Below are 21,731 nucleotides of genomic sequence, written 5' to 3' on the forward strand. Positions count from 1 at the left end.
AGTCCATACCTTTCCTGAGGGGTTTTAGTTTTCTACATTATCATGAAAATATAAAAATGGTTAAAGAGGCTGCTTCAAGCACCATTACTTTGATCACATAAAGGGCACAGGCAATACAACACCAAGAGCATGTATGTTTGATTAGTATAAAATTAATACTAATCTAACATACATGCACTTGGTGTTATATTGCCTGTGCCCTTTATGTGATCAAAGTAATGGTGCTTGAAGCAGCCTCTTTAACCATTTTTATATTTTCATGATAATGTAGAAAACTAAAACCCCTCAGGAAAGGTATGGACTTTAGTAGTTAGAGCAAAGTTTTCAAAAAAAATTCTGTTAAGCTATTTAAGGACATGACTAACATAGACATTCTCATAAACAAAAATCAAACAACATGCAGCTAAAGTTTGTGCAAACAGTAACCATGACAGGAAGTGCAATTTAACAAAAGCTGGTGCACATACTTCAACTTGAAAATTCAAAATGTACTGAGATAAAGGAGTATTTGACCATCATTCAGTTACTCTGTGTTGGGGAGAGGTTAAGTTTACTCTAAAGTCACTTACCAGAAAATAGAGAAGACAGTTTTCTCATTTTGGAAAAGGAAGTATGTGACTCTGATGCCACCAAAAAGCTGTAACATTTGCAATCCAACAGATCCTCAAACTCTTTGTTCTCTTTAGTTAATAATGGATGCTGTTAGACTATTCACAATACAACTACGTGTGTTTTTACAAGTTTTGTATTTCCTGTTGAGCTATTCCAAAAAGTTGGAAAAAATAGGAATTTTTCCTAAAAATAAGGGAAGTAGGGAACCTCAAAAAATAGTGTAAAAAGAAGGAAAGTGGAGTACTTTGGGAGGCCTGTAACTGTTATTAGCAGAGGACAATGGTTGATCATGAATCAAAAACTAAACATTTTTATGTGACCAGATATTTTTCATATAATGGGGATTTTGACCTGTCACATATTATTAAACTCAAATTATAACCTCTTCCTTTAATACTTTAAATGGTGAGATCAGATATAAATGCTAATAAAATTAACTTTCCAAGACTAATGGCATGTTTACTCTGTGTTTGAGAATTTGACTGTGCATCTGACATACAGTTATAATTCATACACTACTGGAAAAACAAAAGCTTACATATACTGTTGGAAATTTAGGCCTGTCATAATTCAGTTATCATTCAGTGGGCCAGTAGTAAGTTTATGGATGTACAATGCTAAGATCCAGGGTTTGATACTCTGTGGTGGACAGAGTATAGATAGCCTATTGTGTAGCTTTGCACAAAAACAAACAAAATAATATAGTTCCCATTAGAAAAGCTTTTTAGCCTAAAAAACAAAGTACACTTTTCAAATTCAATTGATTTCCACCATTTATTGAAAACCTGACCTAAAAAGTGAATTTAACACCCACTTAGTACCAAAAGGGTTTAAGACAACTTGTATTTCAATGTTTAACAAACAAAATTTAAAGTGAAGAAACCATATTCTTTGCAATACTTTTACATTTCTGGATGCACTGAAACTTCTAAGTTTTTATTTTGCCAATGTGTATATAAGATTAAAGTTAACTTGTCTGTTTAATATCTTCTAAATGGCTTAGCAGCAAGTAATAGATGTATCCTTCTTATAAGATTAAAATTATTAATATATGTTTATTATGCAAATTTAAATTATTGAAATAGTTTAACTAAGTAATAATAATAAAACTAAGATATAACATTATATGGTATATCAGTTTTCTAGCAGTGGCTAACTTTTGTTGTTGTTAATAATGGTTGGAGACGGCTTGAATGGGTAATGAAGAAAAACTTTAATATAAGTTTAACATAATAGCAAATGTACAACGTTTCGACAAGGTTTTGTCATCATCAGGTACAAAAGAAATGTTGTACATTGTTAAACTCATATTAAAGTTTTTCTTCATTACCCATTCAAGCCATCTCCAACCATTATTAGTCTCAAAGTGGGTTCCTCGTCATCGAATTTTGTTGTTGTTTAACATTTAAATGCAGTTATACAATTATAACTTATTTTAGTGTGATATTTTAAAACAATATTGATGTAGTAATATTTTTATAGTAATTGTTCACATCATTTTGAATAAATTTATTAAATTCCTATTAAAAATTACATTTCACATAAAGTTTTTCTTCAAAAGGCCCAATTATATATAAAAACATGTACATTACAGTCTGCACCATATTTATCATTCTATATCTAGGTGTGGAAATATATGTATGCCATTAATAGTTGAATGTATAGTTAATATTTTATTATAGTTGCTGCTAAATATTTTAATATGAGTATTGATTAATTAAGAAAATAGAATAAGTATAATTTATGTTTCAGGAAAGATACCATTAATTAGTTGACTAGTCATCTTCATTATGGTCTATAACCAAAAATGCATTATTTTATATTGTGTTCATTACAAAGGGATTACTTAAAAATCAGTGTACTTTTATATGCAACTGTGCAAGTAAAGTATGTTGTTGTATTGAGATAACTCTTACTTAAGATTTGATATTTCTAAAAAAAAAATCATTTCTGATTTGATACCTTACCTCCTCTCACATAACAGCTTTCCCTGATTTGTGCTGCCCTCTAAATGTGCAATTTTTGCTTGTCACTATTCTTGCGGTTTCCACTTAATTTTGTGTGTTTACATGTGATATAACTGCATTGTAGTATGCAACAACCTTCCACCAATAGGAGTGCAATACACCCTCCTAGTGTAGCTGTTACCTTCTATACTGTACAGCACAATCACTATTGCAGACGTGCAGTAGTTTTGCTACTAAAACAACACAGAGACTGGCTATAACTTTATTTTTAGTTGGCATTCTTTTTAGTGAAAGCTTTTTACTTTTCCACATTATGAACTCCCAGTTTACTGTCACTACCACTTTTGGTATGGATCATCAAGGTATTGATCCTGCCAGACCTAACACTACTGTGGTATCTGGCTCTCTACTGTTTCTGCTAATAAAATTTCAGCCTTGATAAATTGGGAGTTGGAGTCTTACCTGCATCATCTCCTGAACCTAGGTCTGATCTTTCTTTCCAAGGGAAATCTGTTCCTGAAGACAACAACTTCAACAGCCTTTTCCTCCTCCTGCTTTCACTGCTCCTTCCCAGTCTACTCCTATGGACCTTCCTCGTCATGGTATCTCAAATTTACTATTTTGTTCTCTCTCCCTCGTTTTGTTTGTATTTTTCCCCTTCATTTTGCATTCTGGCATGGTGTCTGGTTATTTGGACCCCCCCACCCACACACACACAGATATTCTAGTTCATGACAACCAATTCCTTTTTCACCTTCATGCAGGCACCAGCATACCTCTTATTTGGCAGACATGATGAATGCTTTAGCCTACCAAAGGTCTGATTTTCCTTTTCTGGACTCTCAGACTCTGGAATCCTTTATTCAGGGATGGGGTTCTGATCCTCCCTCTTCCCTTCTTTGCTTCACCCTTACTACTGTCCTACATTATCTTTCATCCATGCATCTCTTTCATGAAGTTATCCATCATTCCTCTAAGGCGTTTTGGACAGATATGCATTTGCTACTTTTCTCCACATTGGCACATTTATCTTTGTTGGCTTTATCCCTCCACATGCACCTGGTTACTTTGTTGTTAAGATCTTATAGGTATAAAATTAATCCACTTTATTTCCAGCATCTTTCAGAGGCATTTTGGATCTCTTTCAGAAGGATGCTATCGAACAGGTGTCTTTTCCCCTCTTGGGGTTTTTATTCCCATCTGTTCATTGTCCCCAAAATAACTGGATATTGTCGTCTTGCTCTCAATCTCTCGAGCCTAAACTGTTTCATCATTTTCCTCATTTTACCATGGAGTACTTTCACAACTTCCAATGGTCGTTCACTCCAGGTTTTTGGATAACCAAGGTCTATGTTGGAGGTGCTTACCTGCATATTCCTGTTTTTCCAGCATCCAAACGTTACCTACAGTTTGTTCATGGAGGTTGGGTGTTTCAATTCTGCAATCTCCCATTTGGTCTGCCATTGTCTCCATATGTTTTCGCTCACATATTCAAAGCTTTTGCTCATTATATTCATAAATTGGGACTGTAATTTCACCATTACATAGATGACTGGCTACCTTTGATTCCTTCCCACCAGGCCTCTCAACACCATACCCACCTCCTTCTTCAAGAGGTAGCACATTTGGGATGACTCATCAAATTGGAAAAGCCACATCTCACCCCCATTTAATACCTTATTCATTTGGAGATGTTTTTCAACCCCTACATCAGCATGACTCAGCCTTTTCTTCATCTGTGAGACATGGAATTCTCAGTTTATAAAGTCAGAGCTTCTCACACTGCATGAGGTTCTCTCTCTCTCTTTTGGCTTCCATGGGGTCATGCATGTATGCATTGTCTTCAATAGGTGTTTCACAAACAGTGGAATTTCTTTGGGGTCCTTAGGAATACTCCATCCTCTCTTCTTATAGGCTGACTTTGTCTGATGGCTTGACAGACACAACACCTTGGCTGGCATTCCTCTGCCTTCTCATCTGTTCAAGGATGCATCTATGACTGGGTGGGGAATATTTGGATGTTCAAGAGATAGCTAGTTGTTGGTCTGTGGTTCAAGTCTTGGAGCTCTTGGCTATTCATCAGGCATTGGATAATTTTCTCTCAATGGTCTGTGGGCACTTCTTCCTGAAAAATTACGACAATTTGACCATTATAATATATATCAATCATGAAGGATCACCTAATCTCATTCACTTTGTTTTCAAATACAACTTTTTTTTTGGGGGGGAGGCCGAATCTTGACTGGACTGGCTTATTGCTTGTTACATTCTGGGCACTCTGAGTTTTTTCACTGATAGTTTTGCCATCCTGACAAGATACTAATGACAGAGTGGTCTGACGATCCTCGGGTGTTCCAGAGGCTATGCTCTCAGCTGGGTACCTCCTTTTGGATGAGTTTGCTACATACCCCAATACCAAACTTGCTCTGTTATAGTTTCCTGTCCCACATCATTCAGTTCTAGCTGTGTATGTGTTCAGTCAGGATTACTCTGACCTTTATCTGTATGCCTACCCTCCTGTCCGTCTCCTTCCTCAAGTACTATCACTTATTCAGATTATTATGGGGCCTGTTCTGGCAGGCCCAAACGTGGTTTCCACTCTTGAGCCTACTACAGTCATATCTTCCCCTTCTGCTTCCTCCTCCTGCAACCTCATTTCTCCCTTGCTCATCCTGTGATATTCACACTCTGTCTTCATGTGTGGATTTTGTCTAGTCCCTTGTGAGGCGCTCCAGACTATCTTTGTGCGTAGTCTTCTTTATTTATCATTCTGTTTGTTCTTCCTCCTTACTTGTCTAACAGCATAAATGGTGTATTTTCTGCTATCAGTCTTTTTGTCATGGCTTTTCCCTTTCTAAACCTACTGTTTCCCACCCTTCCAACTTTTTTGTTTGGCTCTTTGTCAATGGTTTAACTGTTTCTACCATTGTGGGCTACAAGGCAGTGTTATCCAACACTTTTCATTTTCATCTTTTTGTGTGTCTTTTCTCTACCTGTCTCTTCTCTCTTGTTTCATTCTTTTCACTTTCTTCATCTTCTTTTACCCTACCTCCTTTTGACCCTTTAGCTTCTTGTTCCTTATACCACATTTTGCATAAGGCTTATTTTCTACTTATTTTTGCTTGCAGATGTTGGATGTCAGACATATATGCTATTGATGCTTCCCAAATCCTTTACTACTGTTCATATGTTCTCCTTTATCCCACTTGTTCATGTCTATTTTTCTTCTGCCCATAGTTCATCTTTATTCTAGGTCCAATCCCATGTAAGCTTTGTTGTTATGTTGCCCACATTACTCCTTTTTATGGTTCCCATTCCCGACTCTATACATTGGAACTCCTGCTCTACCAGAGATATCTCTCCTATTTCACTTACAGGTTGGCTCCATCAACTCATCTCACTTATACTTTGTTGGATGGGAATTCTCATCGCACTTTCCCAGTTTCATCTCACCAAACATGTCACCTCTTTTTCTGGCTGCTCTTTTGTTGTCCGTTGGAGGAGATTGTGCAGGCTGGCTTGTGGACTACATCTCCCACCTTCAATAAGCATTACCTACATCGTCTGGCCATATATTCCTCATCTAGATACCTGTCCATGGCCATTCCCCCTACTGGCTCTGAATGGGTAAGTTCTTACTTTTACAGTGACTTTTTTCTACATCTCTGGATCCCACTCTGTGGCAAGTGGTGCCCAGGTATGTTTAACTTCAAATCTGCACCAGGTGCCTTTAATGGTCTATAATGCTCACTGATGAGATGGGGTGTACTCTAGGGTTCTTGCAGTATAATGCTCCATAAATAAGTTCTGTTCCAGACTGTACCAACTCATGGAATATCATGAATAAAGCAGTGTTGGGATTGATGCCAATCCACTTTGGTCCTAGTAAAATAAATTGGGACTGACCTGCTTTACAAAGTAGGGTTTTTATGGTCACCCATTGCACAATCTTAAGGTGTTGTATTCCTTCTGACTCACCACTGTATTTTCCCCTGCCTTCTTCTAGTGAAGTACGGGAGTCCTTATCACTTACAGTTCCTAGCTGCTAGGATGGTAGACCATGGAGGCTTTCTCCTGAGTTTGAAAATTTCCACTCAATTCAGTGTAGGTCAGTGATGTTCTGTTGGTGTAGGTGTTGAGTACTCTCCTCCTACTTTGGATGTTAAGAAAAATACCCATTGCTGTCTTGTTTTGGACTGGATGAATCTGTCACATGCAGTTCACCCCTCTGGCTGGCTTTCCACCATCTTACTGCTGCCTGGATAGTCTGGTGTTGGATCAGTGCAAGACTAACCACTATAATTCCTCACACGTGGTTGGTAGGGACCCTTCTCTTACTGTGGACCGGAGTTAGCCCACTACATTTGCATACCCCCTACCTACTGTTGCTCATATGTGTGTGTTCCCAGATGGCCTGGTATTGGTTGTGTACTGGATCTGCATGAATGTGTCCAGCCTAGGTTGTCAGAACAAAAGTTGCTTTTCCTTTCTGCTTCCTGGTTTTGAGGTGAAGATGGTTGGGACTCTTCTCCTACCACAGACCAGAAGACACCTGATGCTGCCTGGTTTGGGATTGGAATTAACCTACTGAGTATGGTCTGACACACCCTAGCTACTGTACACCATTGGATGCATCCATTCTGTCTATTGGACTTGCATAATTTCTGCCTGACTTGACAACACATCTCTTCACAGGTACAGATGAGGTGTGGTCTCCCTATCTTTTCATAGTTTAGGGTATCACAGTTCATGGGTTCTCTTAGGGCACCTTCCAAAGTGGGGCTCATCTAGGTACATCTTGCACTGTTTCAGTACTATTATGTGAGAAGAGATAAGGTACCATATTATAAGTTGATATTTTCCAATACTCAAAATATATTTCCAATAAATACCTCCTCTCCATTTTTGGTGCACCTTTTCTTGCCTAATCTCAAAGCGATGATTGTTCTCAATCAATCATAAATACATTTTTGGTGTTGGAAAATGTTAACATTAATGATTTGGAATTGCCATATATTTACATAAAGCTAACATTCAATTATTCTTTAGTCCAGGCAGGTTGAACAACTTTTAAAAGATGATGACAACTTCACAATTAACAGGAGGATATAAAGGAAGATTAAGGACATTTGTATTCAAAATAAATGCATTATTTGAAATGAAATTTATGTAAACTAAAATTTGACTTTTGTTATTGCTGTTGTCTAAATGACTTGGAACATTCCTGTCTAGTTTGTTTTCAAATTGTATTTTATTGATGATATTCATGATTGTTCAAATAAATTCAAAGCACAGACAATTTTGTTGTATTTTGTCACTTGACTTCTGAACATTAAGTTTGGATTATACATAAGTTTCAGAATTTGAACAATAAGAACACTTAAGAAAGCAAAGATGTAAGAAGTATATTGAAAGTGGAAAAGAAGTATCAATGTTCATAATAATAATAATATTCATAGAAGGTTTCCTAAGGATGTTAATTATTTTTTTTTTATTGTATAAGCACCTCATTTTTTGTTTTATTTAATTCAAACATAGTGAATGAACATGCTTTCACAGAAATTTTGAAACAGAAAATTGTTATTACAAATAAATCAAGTACATTGAAAAAACAAAATAGCTAAAAACAACTATAATTTTATTTAGCATAAAACAAAAAGAGATAATTTTACTATGTATAGAGTTGAACAAATACATTTAAGCAATGAAAATGCTACCTGTTGAAGAGTATGTAAATACCAGGAACAGCAAATCAAGTCTTATACTCTTGTTGAAGGTTTATTTGTAGGAATCACAAACCTACATACTACTTTAAATGTTTTTGATATGACTAGATAATATACTAGGAATATTATACATATTGTTGGTGATAATTTAATTCATAGAACAGTTAATTGCAAAAACCATGAATGCACCAATACCAAAAAATAATGCACATACATATCATCAAAGGATCTAGTCATGATTGAACATTGTTATTATTCTTATGTGGCCGGTGCTTACTTGGTAACTGCAAATCTCTATAAATGTTCATGAAATGGATCAGGCTGACAAGATTTTTGATAGAAATTTCTGGATGTGTATTTTTCATCAGCATTCACCTTTGAAAGCAAGTTTTATTAAATCTAAAGAAATTGAAGACCAAGATTATTGGATAAAGTTAGTTATTGATTCTATTTATGGTAAAGTCTGTAGTGATATTTTGTTTTACTCCTAATCTTTAGGATCTTGACACTGTGTACATTCCTGCATTACTTCTCGGTATTCTTCCACTTGCAGAGTCAGCTCAAAAACATCAAAGTTAGACCTAATTTCTCTAGAAGCTTGTTTCAGAACTGCTGTGGGACTTTCTCCTTTTGCTGCAATATAAGAATAAGAAAAACATCACAGAACACTGTTACAAATGTAGAATATGGTAGCAAATATATGAATAAATAAAAGTCTATTTCTTCTCCTGAACAGTATTAATGTAACAATTACTGGGTAGTTCAATAATATATAATTAAGATATTTTTTAAAAGCACTTAAACTAACTGAAACAAATTTAAACAGTGTTTTTAAATATAATTTATAGTCTTATACATTAGTGTGAAACCAGTAAGGATGTGTATTACAAGAGTTTTTTATATTATGTTAATGATTAAATGGGATATATTCCCAATATAAAACACGACTACAGCAGTAGGACTTGTTTTAAGTTTAAAACTGGACAGCATTTACCATCAAATATGCTGTTACCTATGATAAATATTTTTTAAAATTTATGTTACTATGTTTTGTTATAACAAAAGTTAGGATTAGAATCAAGTGGAGTGACATTTTATTTGACAATAATATGCAAAGAAAGTATACCAGTGTGATAATTGAATAGGTTGGCCTGAATACCTAAAGACAAAATGATTTTTGGTGATATCACTGAGGTAGTTGTTCTTGTACCTACCAGTAGAGAGTGGAATATAATCTACCCTAATGGTAAAATTATATTAACATCTAACTGAAATTTATTGATTTCACTGTTAATGTTTTTTTTTTTATGATGATCGTGAAGCATACTGAATGCAATCATTTAGATAATAATTCAAAAGTAATGTGGCTGTAAACACAGTGCAAAGTGTATGCAGTATCTGTATGAATAAAAAGTTCTTTACAGCTATATACGTGTACTTTTTCAGCTTTATGCAGAACTATTCAGAAATAGTTATGAAATTGTTTTAAAAAAGACAATTGCTTTAGATATCTAAGACATACCTTAAAATATTTTATGGATTTTTCACAGTTGCTTTATATAGTTATGAACGTTTTAGCCATATTATGTTTATAAATAACTATACGGTAATGTTTTTCTTTCACAAAATTAGCATCACAATATCATACACCAATACACATATCAATACTGATTGTGAGGAACTGTGTGAGCTTTTGAAATGTTAAGTCTTTGTAGTTTGAGTAAATAATTAAAAAGTAAATGTATTCTTCTCTAACGCAGCTTTAACACTGCAGGTATTCATTTAGAGGCTATCTGCTCTCCTACAGTTAGGCTAAGCTATTTCTTTAATAATTCATAATACTTTGATATTCTTGTTAAGAAATATGTAAAAGGGGTATAAGTGCCAAACAAGGACAAGTATGAAAATACATTATTACTAAATAGACTGAATTGAACTTCAAATAACTGAATTACATTAAATCAAAAATTAAACAGCTGAGGCAATAAAAATGGTAAAACTCTTCACTGCTTCCCAACCAAAATTTTATTTTAAAAATGAGAAATGATCAAGGTATGAAACCAGAGAAGTTCTAACATCTCTGTAATTGGACCAGCCAGAGTTAGTTCATCTGCATACTCACTGCTTTTTCATCCCACATGCTAGTTGGGAAGATTGACTCACATTTTTTAGTTTTACCACCATTGTCTACATCATCACAGAGATGGCATATACAATCTAGGTTTGTACCCATAAACTACAATCTTAAAGTTTAGTTTTGCATTTAATCTTAATGGGCATTTTGATTCCTAACTAACAATAAGGAAAATTTAAAAAAACTTTTGTTCCTTATTTACCTAATATTCACAGTGAAGAAGGAAATTTTCATTTATACATAAATAAATTTTTCTTTAAGTTATGTGTATGAAATATTTGGATTCATGTTAAAGCTGTTAATGCATGAAATCATAACTAAATGTTTTATTTCTACCTTTAGATTCATTTGCACTGGACAACAAATTACCCTATTTGATTATGGTATCAATTTTTTTTTTTTCAAATGATGAAGTTTAATGTTATACTTTAAACAGCAAAAGTATCTCACCAATAGCTACATGAGCAGATACAGCAATTTTGTCCATACTTAGAGCCCAAATTCTCAAGTTGTGGACTTTTACCACACTTGGTATGTTGAAAAGTAATCTTTGCACTTCTAAGAAGTCAATTCCTCTTGGCATACCTGCATTGAAGTATAAATACAATATAAAAAGCATGTAAATTTTAAATAAGTATAATAAGAACATTTATGAGTACAACACTAAAAATCTGTAACAAAAATAAAACTAAAGAGGCATTCAGTAAAGTGCATACCTCCACCACACAGCACTAATCATACTAGGCTCTCAAAAATATGAAAATGTGTCCCTATGATCATCATTATTATCAATGGACATGAACCATTTTTGACTGAGTTATAGAGCAAAAATAGTGTGAATAGTTAGTCCCTATGGTAACAGGAATTTTTTTGGATTTGTGTGACCTTGACTTTCTCAAAACTAATCACTTCTAAGTTGGGCCATAGTCCAAATCCTTTCAGCCATTTTCAAGAAATCTTGCTGACAAACACAAGGGTGAGAACATAACCTCTGTCCACCTTTGGTGGCGGAAGTAACACTAGCAATATTTATGGCTTACTGGCAATCTAGCAGACCATTCATGCATAGAATGAGATGGTATAGTGTGAAATAAATGCATGTCCTTGGTTTATACCATTAGTAAAAACACATTTCACTACAGTACATTGTGATGACTTGTCTTATATATTTGTAGTAGCCAAATGCAAACTATGTGTATTCTGGTTTGTACATAGTTATTTTGAAATTTAAATTAAATTTTTTAAAATAAATTCATGATCTTAAATAAAACAAATATTTGACATGTATTCAGTATTTTTATTTTACACGTTTCAGCTTTTACAGTAGGCTTTGAGAAATAATTCTTATTTAGACAGGTTGAGCATTTCTATTCCTGGTGTGATCATTTTCAAGTGCACAGGTTATAACATATAACAGTAAAGAAAATTCTGTATATAAATCATTAATATAACACTCAATAAAAAAAAAAACATTTATAGTGATACTTTTGTGTTTGTTGATTGTGAGGTTGTTTGAGTTTACTAATAAGGCTTCTCTGTTTTTTCTTCTGTTAATTTAAGGCTTGGTTTTATTGTGGTGATATTCTGTTCAGAAAAACTGTGATTAGTTTTGTTCATGGGAGGAGATTTTTGGTGTTCTTTTAACCCAGTGTTCAAATTTTGCCCTATTTCACCTATGTGAAAAACTGGGCAATTGCTACCCTGTATTTTGCAATGTGATTATTTTTTCATTCCAGAGATGAAAATGAACATAGTTAGTACGTTAAGGTTATACTTAAATTCCTCAACAATGTTTCCTGTGGTGAATATAGCGTATGATTAATTTAGTGTATGTAGTTTCTGATGGATGACGTGATAAGAAAACCAGCCTATAATTTCCACTGTATGTGTGGTTTCTATTAATTTTAGTGGTGAAGCCTAAGGAGGTTTGTGTAATGTTAACATTAAGAAACTTTTTATGTATGTATTTATGTATGTTGTAGGAATTTTTTTTGTTCATCTTGACAATTAAAACCAAAAAAATGTTTCTACATATATATAATCTAAAATGAAGACTTGTATAAGGAAGTGTCTATGGAACATTGTTCCATGTGGTGTGAGAAAAGAGTGGATAATGTACCTCATTTCACATGGCAAGTCCATGTAACTGAAGGAAATAAATCTCTGTGTTAGAAGCAAATAAATACAACATGGAACTAGTCATAACAGTTCAATTAGGTGTTCTTGTTTTATGTTGATTCTTCTTTTTTGGTGTTGTAAAATAATTTCTACACTAAGTTATTTTGCCTCTTGATAGGGGGTTTAAAGGAATAAGTTTGCAATGTCAAAGCTAATATACTGATGTTACTGTCAAAATTACATAAACATCATAGGAAGTGAGAAGTTTTTTTTATTTGGGTGTTTACTTTGGAAAGCAGGCTTCAAAGATCTAGTGAAAGTATTCGTCACAGTTTAGTTTAAAAGAGTTGTAAGAAGACATAATTGGCCATAAGGTTATTGGGTTTTGATGGACTTTCAGTACACTGTAGATTGTTGGCATTCTTGATGGGTTTGTGTGCAAAAAGTTGTGAAGTTTATACTCAAGTTTTTCTTTTAATATTATTTTGAGTAGTTTGTTTAATTTGTTATTCTACGTTAAGTTGACGTACATAGGTAAAACAAAATGTAATTTGAACACTAGGTTAAAAGAACACCAAAAACTCCTATCCCATGTCTATGAACAAACAGAACCACAGTTTTTCTGAACAGAATGTTACCATACTAAAACATGACTTAACATTAAAAGAAGAAAATTCATAAAAGCCTTATTAATAATCTAAAACAATTCCACAATCAACAGACACCTAGACTTCACTAGAAAAGTTTTTAATCATTAGTACCCCAAGACATTCCTAATTTTACCCAAATATTTCTCACAGCATCTTCCACATATTTCAATTCATCTAGTTTTTTTTTAATCTATGAAATTAAGTAAACTGTCCACTCGCATGATATATGCACATACCTAAGTAATCACTAGCAATTCTCTTATTTAAATGCATTGTTCACTAATTGCTATATTGTTGATTTGCATACAAAAGCCTACTTTAGTGATGTTTGTTTTGAATTTCGTGCAAACTTACCCGAGGGCTATCTGCGCTAGCTGTCCCTAATTTAGCAGTGTAAGACTAGAGGGAAGGCAGCTAGTCATCACCACCCATTGCCAACTTATGGGCTGCTCTTTTACCAATGAATAGTGAGATTGATCGTCACATTATAATGCCCCTTCGGCTGAAAGGGTGAGAATGTTTGGTGTGACGGGGATTCGAACCCGCAGATTGCAAGTCGAGCTCCCTAACCACCTGGCCATGCTGGGCCAGTTTATTGATACAACCTGTGTACTTGAGAATGATCACACCAATTACCTAAATAAAAATCATTCCTCAAAACTTATTGTCAAAGCTGTATATTATTAAAAAAAAACCACGTTACATACATGTGTAAACTGAACAAAACACTTCAGGTTTGTCAGAGTGAAAGTAGTATTTAATAGGTGTTATTGTAAGCACTAACAGAAATCACATAAAGCTATATGTCAGCAGATGGTTGCCAAATGTATTAAGACAGCAGCACTTCCTACACTAGTAATAATCCTGTACCTACTAATTCCGATATGGTACATTACCTCCTCTCACATAAATAGCTATTCTCGTTCAGTGCTGCCCTCTATATGCAAAAAAATATGCATGCCACAAGCCTTCTACCTCCCCTCCATTGGAATTGAATGATCCCAATGTGTCTCATGCAAATCATCATGCATCAACCCTTCACCAATAAGAGTGTGACATATTCTCATGATACATATGACTACCTCTATTCAATTCTACAGAACTATCATTTCTAGTTTGGTAGTACTTGTGTTCAGACATTTTTTTTTGGTACTCTTTGTGTGAATCATGATTTTAAGAGTTTAATTCCCAAAGTGGGATTTCTTCATTATTATTATCTTATTCTTTACATTGAAGAAATCTTTTCATTTATTTCCCAGTCTTTATATTTTTCTCACATTAGCATAGTGGGATTTCTTAATTATTATTTTATTCTTTACATGGAACAAATCTTTTAATTTATTTCCTAGTCTTTATATTTTTCTCACATTCACATATTTTACATCAAACACTTTTGTTTGATTTACATATTTTTTCTTTGGTGATATGTTTTCAATCATGTATCCGAAACTTTGGAATCGTGTGTAATCTGTGCATCAGCACTTGACTCTTTCTTCTTTGGTTGACATTTGTCACGGTTGGAGTCACGCTATGCCTTTATTCCTTTCCCGTTCTGGTCCTTATCTACCCATCCCTGTCCCCCTTCCAGAGGGTTTCTCATCTTGTTGTTTTATTCATCACTAATGGGCATGTTGCCAACAGTACTGGAGACTAACCAGAGGGAGCTTGACTATATTATATTGTTACCCTTTGGTGATCTTTCACTACAATTCCATGGGTACTTTGGGTTTTATCAGAGGGACTTTTCCTACTATTTCTTTCCCTACCTTCTTTGTCCCTGGTACCCTTTTCCTTCCCCATGACTTGGGATCCTACCACCAGCCTGTGTCTGTCCAAGGCGGAAGAAGATTTTCTGGCCATTGCACCTGTTTGTCACCTTTCTTCAGGCTTTTATTCCAGGCTGTTTGTTGTCCTCGTGCCAATTGGAGACTGGCAGCCTGTACTAGATTTGTCCCACCTCATTCTAATTTTCAATCTACCCAATTTTACCTTGGAGTCATTTCTTGCCCTTAGGTGGGCTTTTTCTCCAGGTTTATCGATGACAAAGAGGAGTGTTGCGAATGTTTATATGCATATCCCAATATTTCATCACTCATGACCCTCCCTCTCTGGTACATCCTCCATGGGGTGGTTTCTCTGTTTTGTGCACTGCCCTTTGGACTTGCTTTGGTCCTGTATGTTTTGTCAAACATTCAGAGCATTTGTTCATCACTTAAATGTTCTTGGGTTATGCTTTCCTTTTTCTTTGGTTGACTGGCTATTGTTCGCTCGCTCTGAGCAGAAGTCTGCCTGTTACCCTTATCAGATGCTCATGGGGCAGCTCTAATGGGCTGTTAATCAAGCTGGAGAAGTCCTTACTGCGACCTATCCAATATCTTGTCCATTTGTTTTTTTTTCTTTTTATACACACACATATCAGTTGGGCCCACCCTTCTCCTCTTTGGCTTTGTTTGATGAATTTCCAGTTAGATTACAACTCATGAAGTTCTATTGCTTTTGGGGATGTGATCTTCCATGAGAGTCATTATCCCCTTAGGTCCAGCTCATATGTGGGCTTTCCAAAACCAGTAGAATCTTGCAAGGATCCTTTGTTGGCTTTTATTACCCTTCCTTCTATCCTTGTTGCTGATAGGCATTGGTGGTTAGATATAACTCACACGTTGGTAGGTGTCCTGCTTCCTCCTCCTCATCCAGTTTTCCACATTTCATAAATGCATCCCTTTGGAGGTGGGGGAGTAGGTTGATCAACTGGTAGATTCGGGGTTTTGGGTCTGTGGCCAAGAGGTCTTATCCTATCAATGTTTTGGAGCTTCTCACTGTAGGTCGTGTTTTGGTTAATTTTCTCCATCTGGTCAGAAATCGTCTGGTAGTGATCCATTCTGACTTTTCCTCAGTGGTTGCTTATCTGAATCACCAGGGTGGCTCCTGTTCTCCATCCCTCCATATTTATACATTGGATCTTCTTTTTGGGCCAACACACTCCATATTCATATCATTGCATGTCATGTTCTGAGTCCTTTCACTTTTATCACAGATTAGATTCTTGTCCAGACAACATTTATCTGTTTTCCAGTGGTTTTGACTTCAGTGGAGTACTCCACACATTGAGGCTTTTGCAACATCCCTTAGCCACAGATTGCCTTGGTTTTAGTCTCCGGTTCCTCATCTTCTTGCTCTGGCTATCAATGTTTTCAGCCAGGATTGGACCTACACATCTGTCTATCCACCAATTCTCCTTCTCCAGGTGATTTTGTTCATCCTTAACACTGTGTTCAGTCCTTCTAATAGCTCTTTTCTGGCCATCTCACCTATTATTTCTGTAGCTTCTCCAGCTCCAACTTCCCCTCCGTTACCTTTTCTTCTGTCTCTGTCCCTTCTTCTCCACCCTCAGTCACCAGTGTTTCACCTAGACATTCCCATCTTCTGTCTTCACACCTGGTTTTCCTCTAGTCATAGTTGAGGTGATCTGGCTTCTCCTGATGGTTAGCCTCATTTCTGGCTTGTTTCATTTGTTCTTCTTACATGGACGTTTTTCAATGCAAATGAAATTTTATCCTGGTCAACCCTCCATTCTTCATCATGTGGATTTCCTCTCTTGACTTTTGGATTGGGGTCTTCTGTCTCCCCTGTCTTGAATTTTCTGGTGATCTTGTCCCATACCTTTTGTTTTTCCCTATCCTGCAGGTATTTACCTCTCCTACATTTTCTCTGTCGATATGTTTCTTCTGGACATGGTCATCTGCTATGGTGGGCTGCCCTTCCAGAAAGGAATATTAATGTGGCCCTGCACTGCCTCACTTTGCCTAAGTTTGATCCACTCTCCCAGTTCTCCTTGTTTCACCTTCCCTTATGTCTTCCTTCCTTCTTCTGTTTGCTTGTGGACAGTGGTGGTCTGTTTATTTGCCATTGATGTTTCATGTAATCTTTATCCTTCTAAATATCATCTCCTTTCTGTAGATAATTTTTCCTCCCTAACACTCCAGTGGTTCTGGAGGGCAACTCCTCCATTTAACAGCTTTCTCTTCCTTCTGTTTAACATCTTTATCCTCGCCCTAATCCACATAGACTTCTATGTCCTACACGTGCTTTTCTCTGTTATATTGTCTGCATGACTTCTTTCTGTGGTGTTTGTTCTCACCTCTTTCTTCCTTGGCAACTGTCTTCTGTTCATGTACTTCTTCTTCCTTCTTCATCAATGGCCCATCCCACCAAACATGCTCGCCCTTTCAGCAATGATGCATTACAATGTGATAGCCAATCCCACTATTTGTTGATAAAATAGTAGTCCAAGAGTTGGCAGTGGGTGGTGATGACTAGTTGTTTTCCCGCTAGTCTTACACTGCTAAATTAGTGATGACTAGCACAGAGTCCTCGTGTAGCTTTGCACGAAATTCAAAAACAAACAAAGAAACCTTCATCAATTGGGTTCGGCTCTTCATTTGATTGGCTTGTTCCTCCCATAATTTGTTCTGAGTGTCTTCTCATCTTCGTCGTCCCTTGGAGGTACTTCTTCAGTCGAGCTCATGGAATACCCATGATATATTTGTCTCTCACTATTTGCACAAATCGCAGTTTTCTTCCTCTTCAGGTTATCGTCTTCTGCCTGTAGCCATTCTGGAATATCAGAATTCAGTGAGACTTTTCCTTTTTTTCCTTTCCAGGGGCCCTTTTTCCTTTTATTAATGTTCATTGTTTGGATCCTGCTCTGTGGCAAGTCTGACTAAGTATTTTCTAACTGTTCAAATCTGCACTGTCAAGCCATGTCGACTTGCATGTTGTAATTCCATGGCCACGCAATGCACACTGCTGAAATAGGGTGTTCCACAAGATCGTTTGTAGGTTTATCCTCATAATAGCATTGCTTCATAAGGTTGCCCATCCCAGACCGTACCCACCCATGGACTACATGGGTAAAGCAGAAAGGGATAGCTGTCAATCCTTGACATGCCTTCTACTGAATAAAGTGGTATGGCCTGCTTTTAAAAATAGGGTTTCATGGTCACCCATTGCACTGCCTCAGGGATTGTCGTTTCTCCAGACTCTCCACTGCATTTTACTGCCCTTTTCTTGTAGTGGAGTTTGACAGTCCTTACCACTTTCCAGTTCCAAGCTGCTGGGGTGGTGGACCATGGAGGCATCCTCCTGTGTGGGTTATTATTATAAAACCATCCAGTTGAGAGTAGGGTGGTGGTGTTCTGCTGGTGTATATGATGTGATATCCTCCAATATGAGACATAAAAACAAATGGGAGTGAACTTGAGGTGAAGACAGTATGATCCTCTTTCCTACCCTCACCAGATGGCTAGGTTTTGGATTGTAGTGGAATTGTCACAGTATGATTCTCTTTCCTACCCCCACATGGATATTAATTCCCAGTGGCCTGGGTTTTGTATTGTAGTCAACTTGCTGGTGGTATGACCCTCTTTCCTACCCTCTCATGGATGTCAGTACCCGTAGGCACAGATAACTGCAGAGACAGAGACGGATAATCGAGTCAAGCCGTAAGTAAAGTGTGTAAATCGTTGTGAATTATAGCATGTGTTTAAGTTAAAGTGACTGTGGAAATTAAGTGTATTGCAAAGTTGTATTAAGAAAGAATAAACTAGTTTTATTTAAGAAAGGACTTGCATCGCTTAAGTTCTTCTGAAAGAATTTTTACGGGAAATTAACAAACAAACACAGACGTAACAGTAGGTAAAACTGGAAGAAGTTTGACACTAGAGTTTCTTAACATAAACACATTAAACATGAAAATACAAACAATGCCAGTTTTCTTCATTTGAGATATTCTGGCCATGGAAATGAATAAGAATTTTGTACAAAATAGATAACTAAAAATAAAAACAATAATTTCAAAAGTTGCTTAATCAAAAGCTGGCATAATTTCAAAATCTCTAAAAATTACTTTTAGTAAAACAGCTTTCTGTATTTTTAAGGGAATTTGAAGTTTCTGGATCAAGTAGGCATTCTTGTCAAGTTTTCCTTCCTGGGAGACTGAAGAAGATGCTTGAAGGTGTTGAAACTAGTTTCTCTAATATCAATTAAAACTTCTGACAGTTTGTTCATTTATGGTTGTTTTTTACTAACTAATATGGTACCATTCATATTGCATGTCCAAACTGTGTATGTTATTATACCAATTTGCAGTTGTTGGAATTGTAATAATATAACACCTATTAAGTCAATAAAGCATATATTGAAGGATTTATATATTTCTAGGTCAAATGCCCCTTGTCTCTGCTAGCTTAGTGCTTACAGCTGCCAGATTTCGCACACAAGTTGCAACTCATATAGCTGATTATCACCATTGTGAATGCTAGACTCCAATTCACATAATGCTATGACTGTTCAAAACTTTAGTGAAGAGTTGTTTATTTCAGACAAACAAGTCTGGTATTGTTAGCAACTTGAACATAATTGATGTGAGTTGAAGGGTTAAATAATTAAAGGATGTACCCTGTTACGTAAAACTTGAAATTTGTTTATTATCAGATATACAGAATACAATATCTATTGTTACAATGTTTCACCAGGTTAACCATAAATATTATACTCTAAATATCTAACAGTAAACAAGTTTTAAGTTGAATGGTTAGTATCATGATATGGGCATGTTTTAGCTAGTTAGACAGAATATTGATCAAATACCAAAGCACGATATCTAGCAGTGGCTTAAGACAATGTATAGAATTTGTCCCTGTCACTACATCTATGACTTGTTGATTGGCAATATACCAGGCAGTAGAAGTTTGGAGGAACCAGAAAAAAAGGTAGACTGATGAGGCATTTGCAGTCACCATAGGAGCTTAAGAAAAGCAAGCAAGACATCAAGGCCCTGCACCGAAATGTGACATCTTGAATGGAGATCTATGGGAACTGACGGAAGCACAGAAGAAAGACCTTTCACTGCAGAAATTTTGGGATGGTGCATGGGAGAAAGACAAGCATAAGACAAAGGGAAAAGGGACTTACAGAATAGAGGATTAGAAGGGAGTGCTGTACCAGATCTGTCAAGGCAGTTCTACTTGGAAAGTTAAACAGATATTACTACCAACAGAATACTGGACTCAAGTGATGAAGCTGGTTCATGAGTCCATTGTTGGAGGACACCTAGGAGCAAAGAAGCCAGTAGACAGAATCACCACCAAATTCTATTGGCTGAAGGTCAGTGTATATGTGACCAGATTCTGCAGGTCATGTGACATCTGCAAAAGGATAGTATCTAAAGGGAAGGTAGCCAAGATGCCACTAGGTGAAATGCCTCTCATAGAAGAGTTATTCAGCAGAGTAGCTGTGGGCTTAATCAGACCACAAGCACCTGTATCTGACAAAGGCAAGCAGTATGTGTTGACAGTAGTCGACTATGGGACATGTTACCCAGAAGTCATAGCATAGAGATGGAGAGAGTAGAAGAAGCCTTCCTGGAAGTGTTCTGTAGAGTAGGCTTTCCAAAAGAAGTCTCGAGTGACAGAGGGACCCAGTTTACCTTGGAACTGATGCAAGAGGTATTCAGACTCATCAACATTAGGTAGCTCTTTACTACACACTTCAATTTCAGATGTAATGGACTTTGTGAGAGAGTCAATAGTCTTAAGGAGCATGCTGAAGAAGATGTGCTTGAATAGACTATGCGACTGGGACAGGTACCTGTTGGTAGTATTATTTGCTTACCGAGAAGTCCCACAAGTGAGTAAAGGATTTTTACCCTTTGATTTGCTGTACGGAAGAACGGTATGAGGTCTGATGCAGATATTGAAAGAACTGTGGATATGAGAAGAGTCAGAAGTGAGGAACACATATAAATATGTATTATACCTCAGAAACCAACATGAAAGTTTGTATGCAGTTCAAGGGAGTCAAAAGCACTTCAAGGTCGGACAGAAGGTCTTGGTTCTGCTACCCACAAGCAACAACAAAGTCACCCTACAGTGGAAAGGACCTTTTGAAGTGCAGGAATTGGTCAACAAAATGAACTATAAGGTGAAAGTGGACTGGAGGACCAAGATCTACCATGCCAATATGTTGAAGAGGTTCTTTTAGAGGGAAGAAGACCTAAAGGGTGCAGCTATTGAGACACAGATGGTCATTGCAGGTGTGGCTATCATAGATGCAGAACCAAAAGACAGTGACATTGTCATAAAAGATGAAGACCTACTAGACCTAATACCTTTGGGTGGAGATCAGACATACAATGATGTCAACATCAGTGAATAACTAACTGGTAAGCAGATATGTTCACAGATAGATCAGGCAAGACAGACCTTGTGCAATATGAGATCGAGACCATTACCAGGGATCCAGTCAAGGTGAAGCCCTACCAACTGCCTGATCAAGCAAAATATCGAGGTAATGTTAGAAGGTGGAATCATTCAGCCTACTGTTCACCAGTAGTAATTGTGAAGAAGAGGGACGGATCAAACTGCTTCTGCATAGATTTCCAGAAGCTTAACCTTGTGACGAAGTTTGACTCTGAACCTATAGGCAACCCAGAGGCTATCATGGCAAAACACTAGATGGGGGGGGG

At 36.4% G+C, this 21,731-nt stretch overlaps 2 protein-coding genes across 8 annotated transcripts in view; one reads left to right on the forward strand and one right to left on the reverse strand.

Moving 5' to 3' along the window:
• Nucleotides 1-7,878, forward strand: part of LOC106464850 — a 35,077-nt gene extending 27,199 nt beyond the window's left edge. For all 7 annotated transcript variants that reach the window (XR_002611844.1, XR_002611840.1, XR_002611841.1 and 4 more), the window contains exon 4: nt 7,629-7,878. Coding sequence is in view for 1 of the 7 variants with exons in the window: in XM_013925007.2 (XP_013780461.2) it covers nt 7,629-7,691 (63 nt within the window). In the remaining 6 variants the exon portion in view is untranslated. The remainder of the gene's footprint in view (nt 1-7,628) is intronic.
• A 304-nt stretch (nt 7,879-8,182) lies between these two features.
• Nucleotides 8,183-21,731, reverse strand: part of LOC106464849 (zinc transporter 2-like) — a 37,312-nt gene continuing 23,763 nt past the window's right edge. The window contains exons 5-6 of the mRNA XM_013925006.2: nt 10,890-11,024; nt 8,183-8,938 (exon numbers count right to left, since the gene is read on the reverse strand). Of these exons, the coding sequence (XP_013780460.2) occupies nt 8,793-8,938; nt 10,890-11,024 (281 nt within the window). The 3' untranslated portion in view covers nt 8,183-8,792. The remainder of the gene's footprint in view (nt 8,939-10,889; nt 11,025-21,731) is intronic.

The sequence above is a fragment of the Limulus polyphemus genome, unplaced genomic scaffold (assembly GCF_000517525.1).
Source record: "Limulus polyphemus unplaced genomic scaffold, Limulus_polyphemus-2.1.2 Scaffold1759, whole genome shotgun sequence".
In the NCBI taxonomy this organism is placed as follows: Eukaryota; Metazoa; Arthropoda; class Merostomata; order Xiphosura; family Limulidae; genus Limulus; species Limulus polyphemus.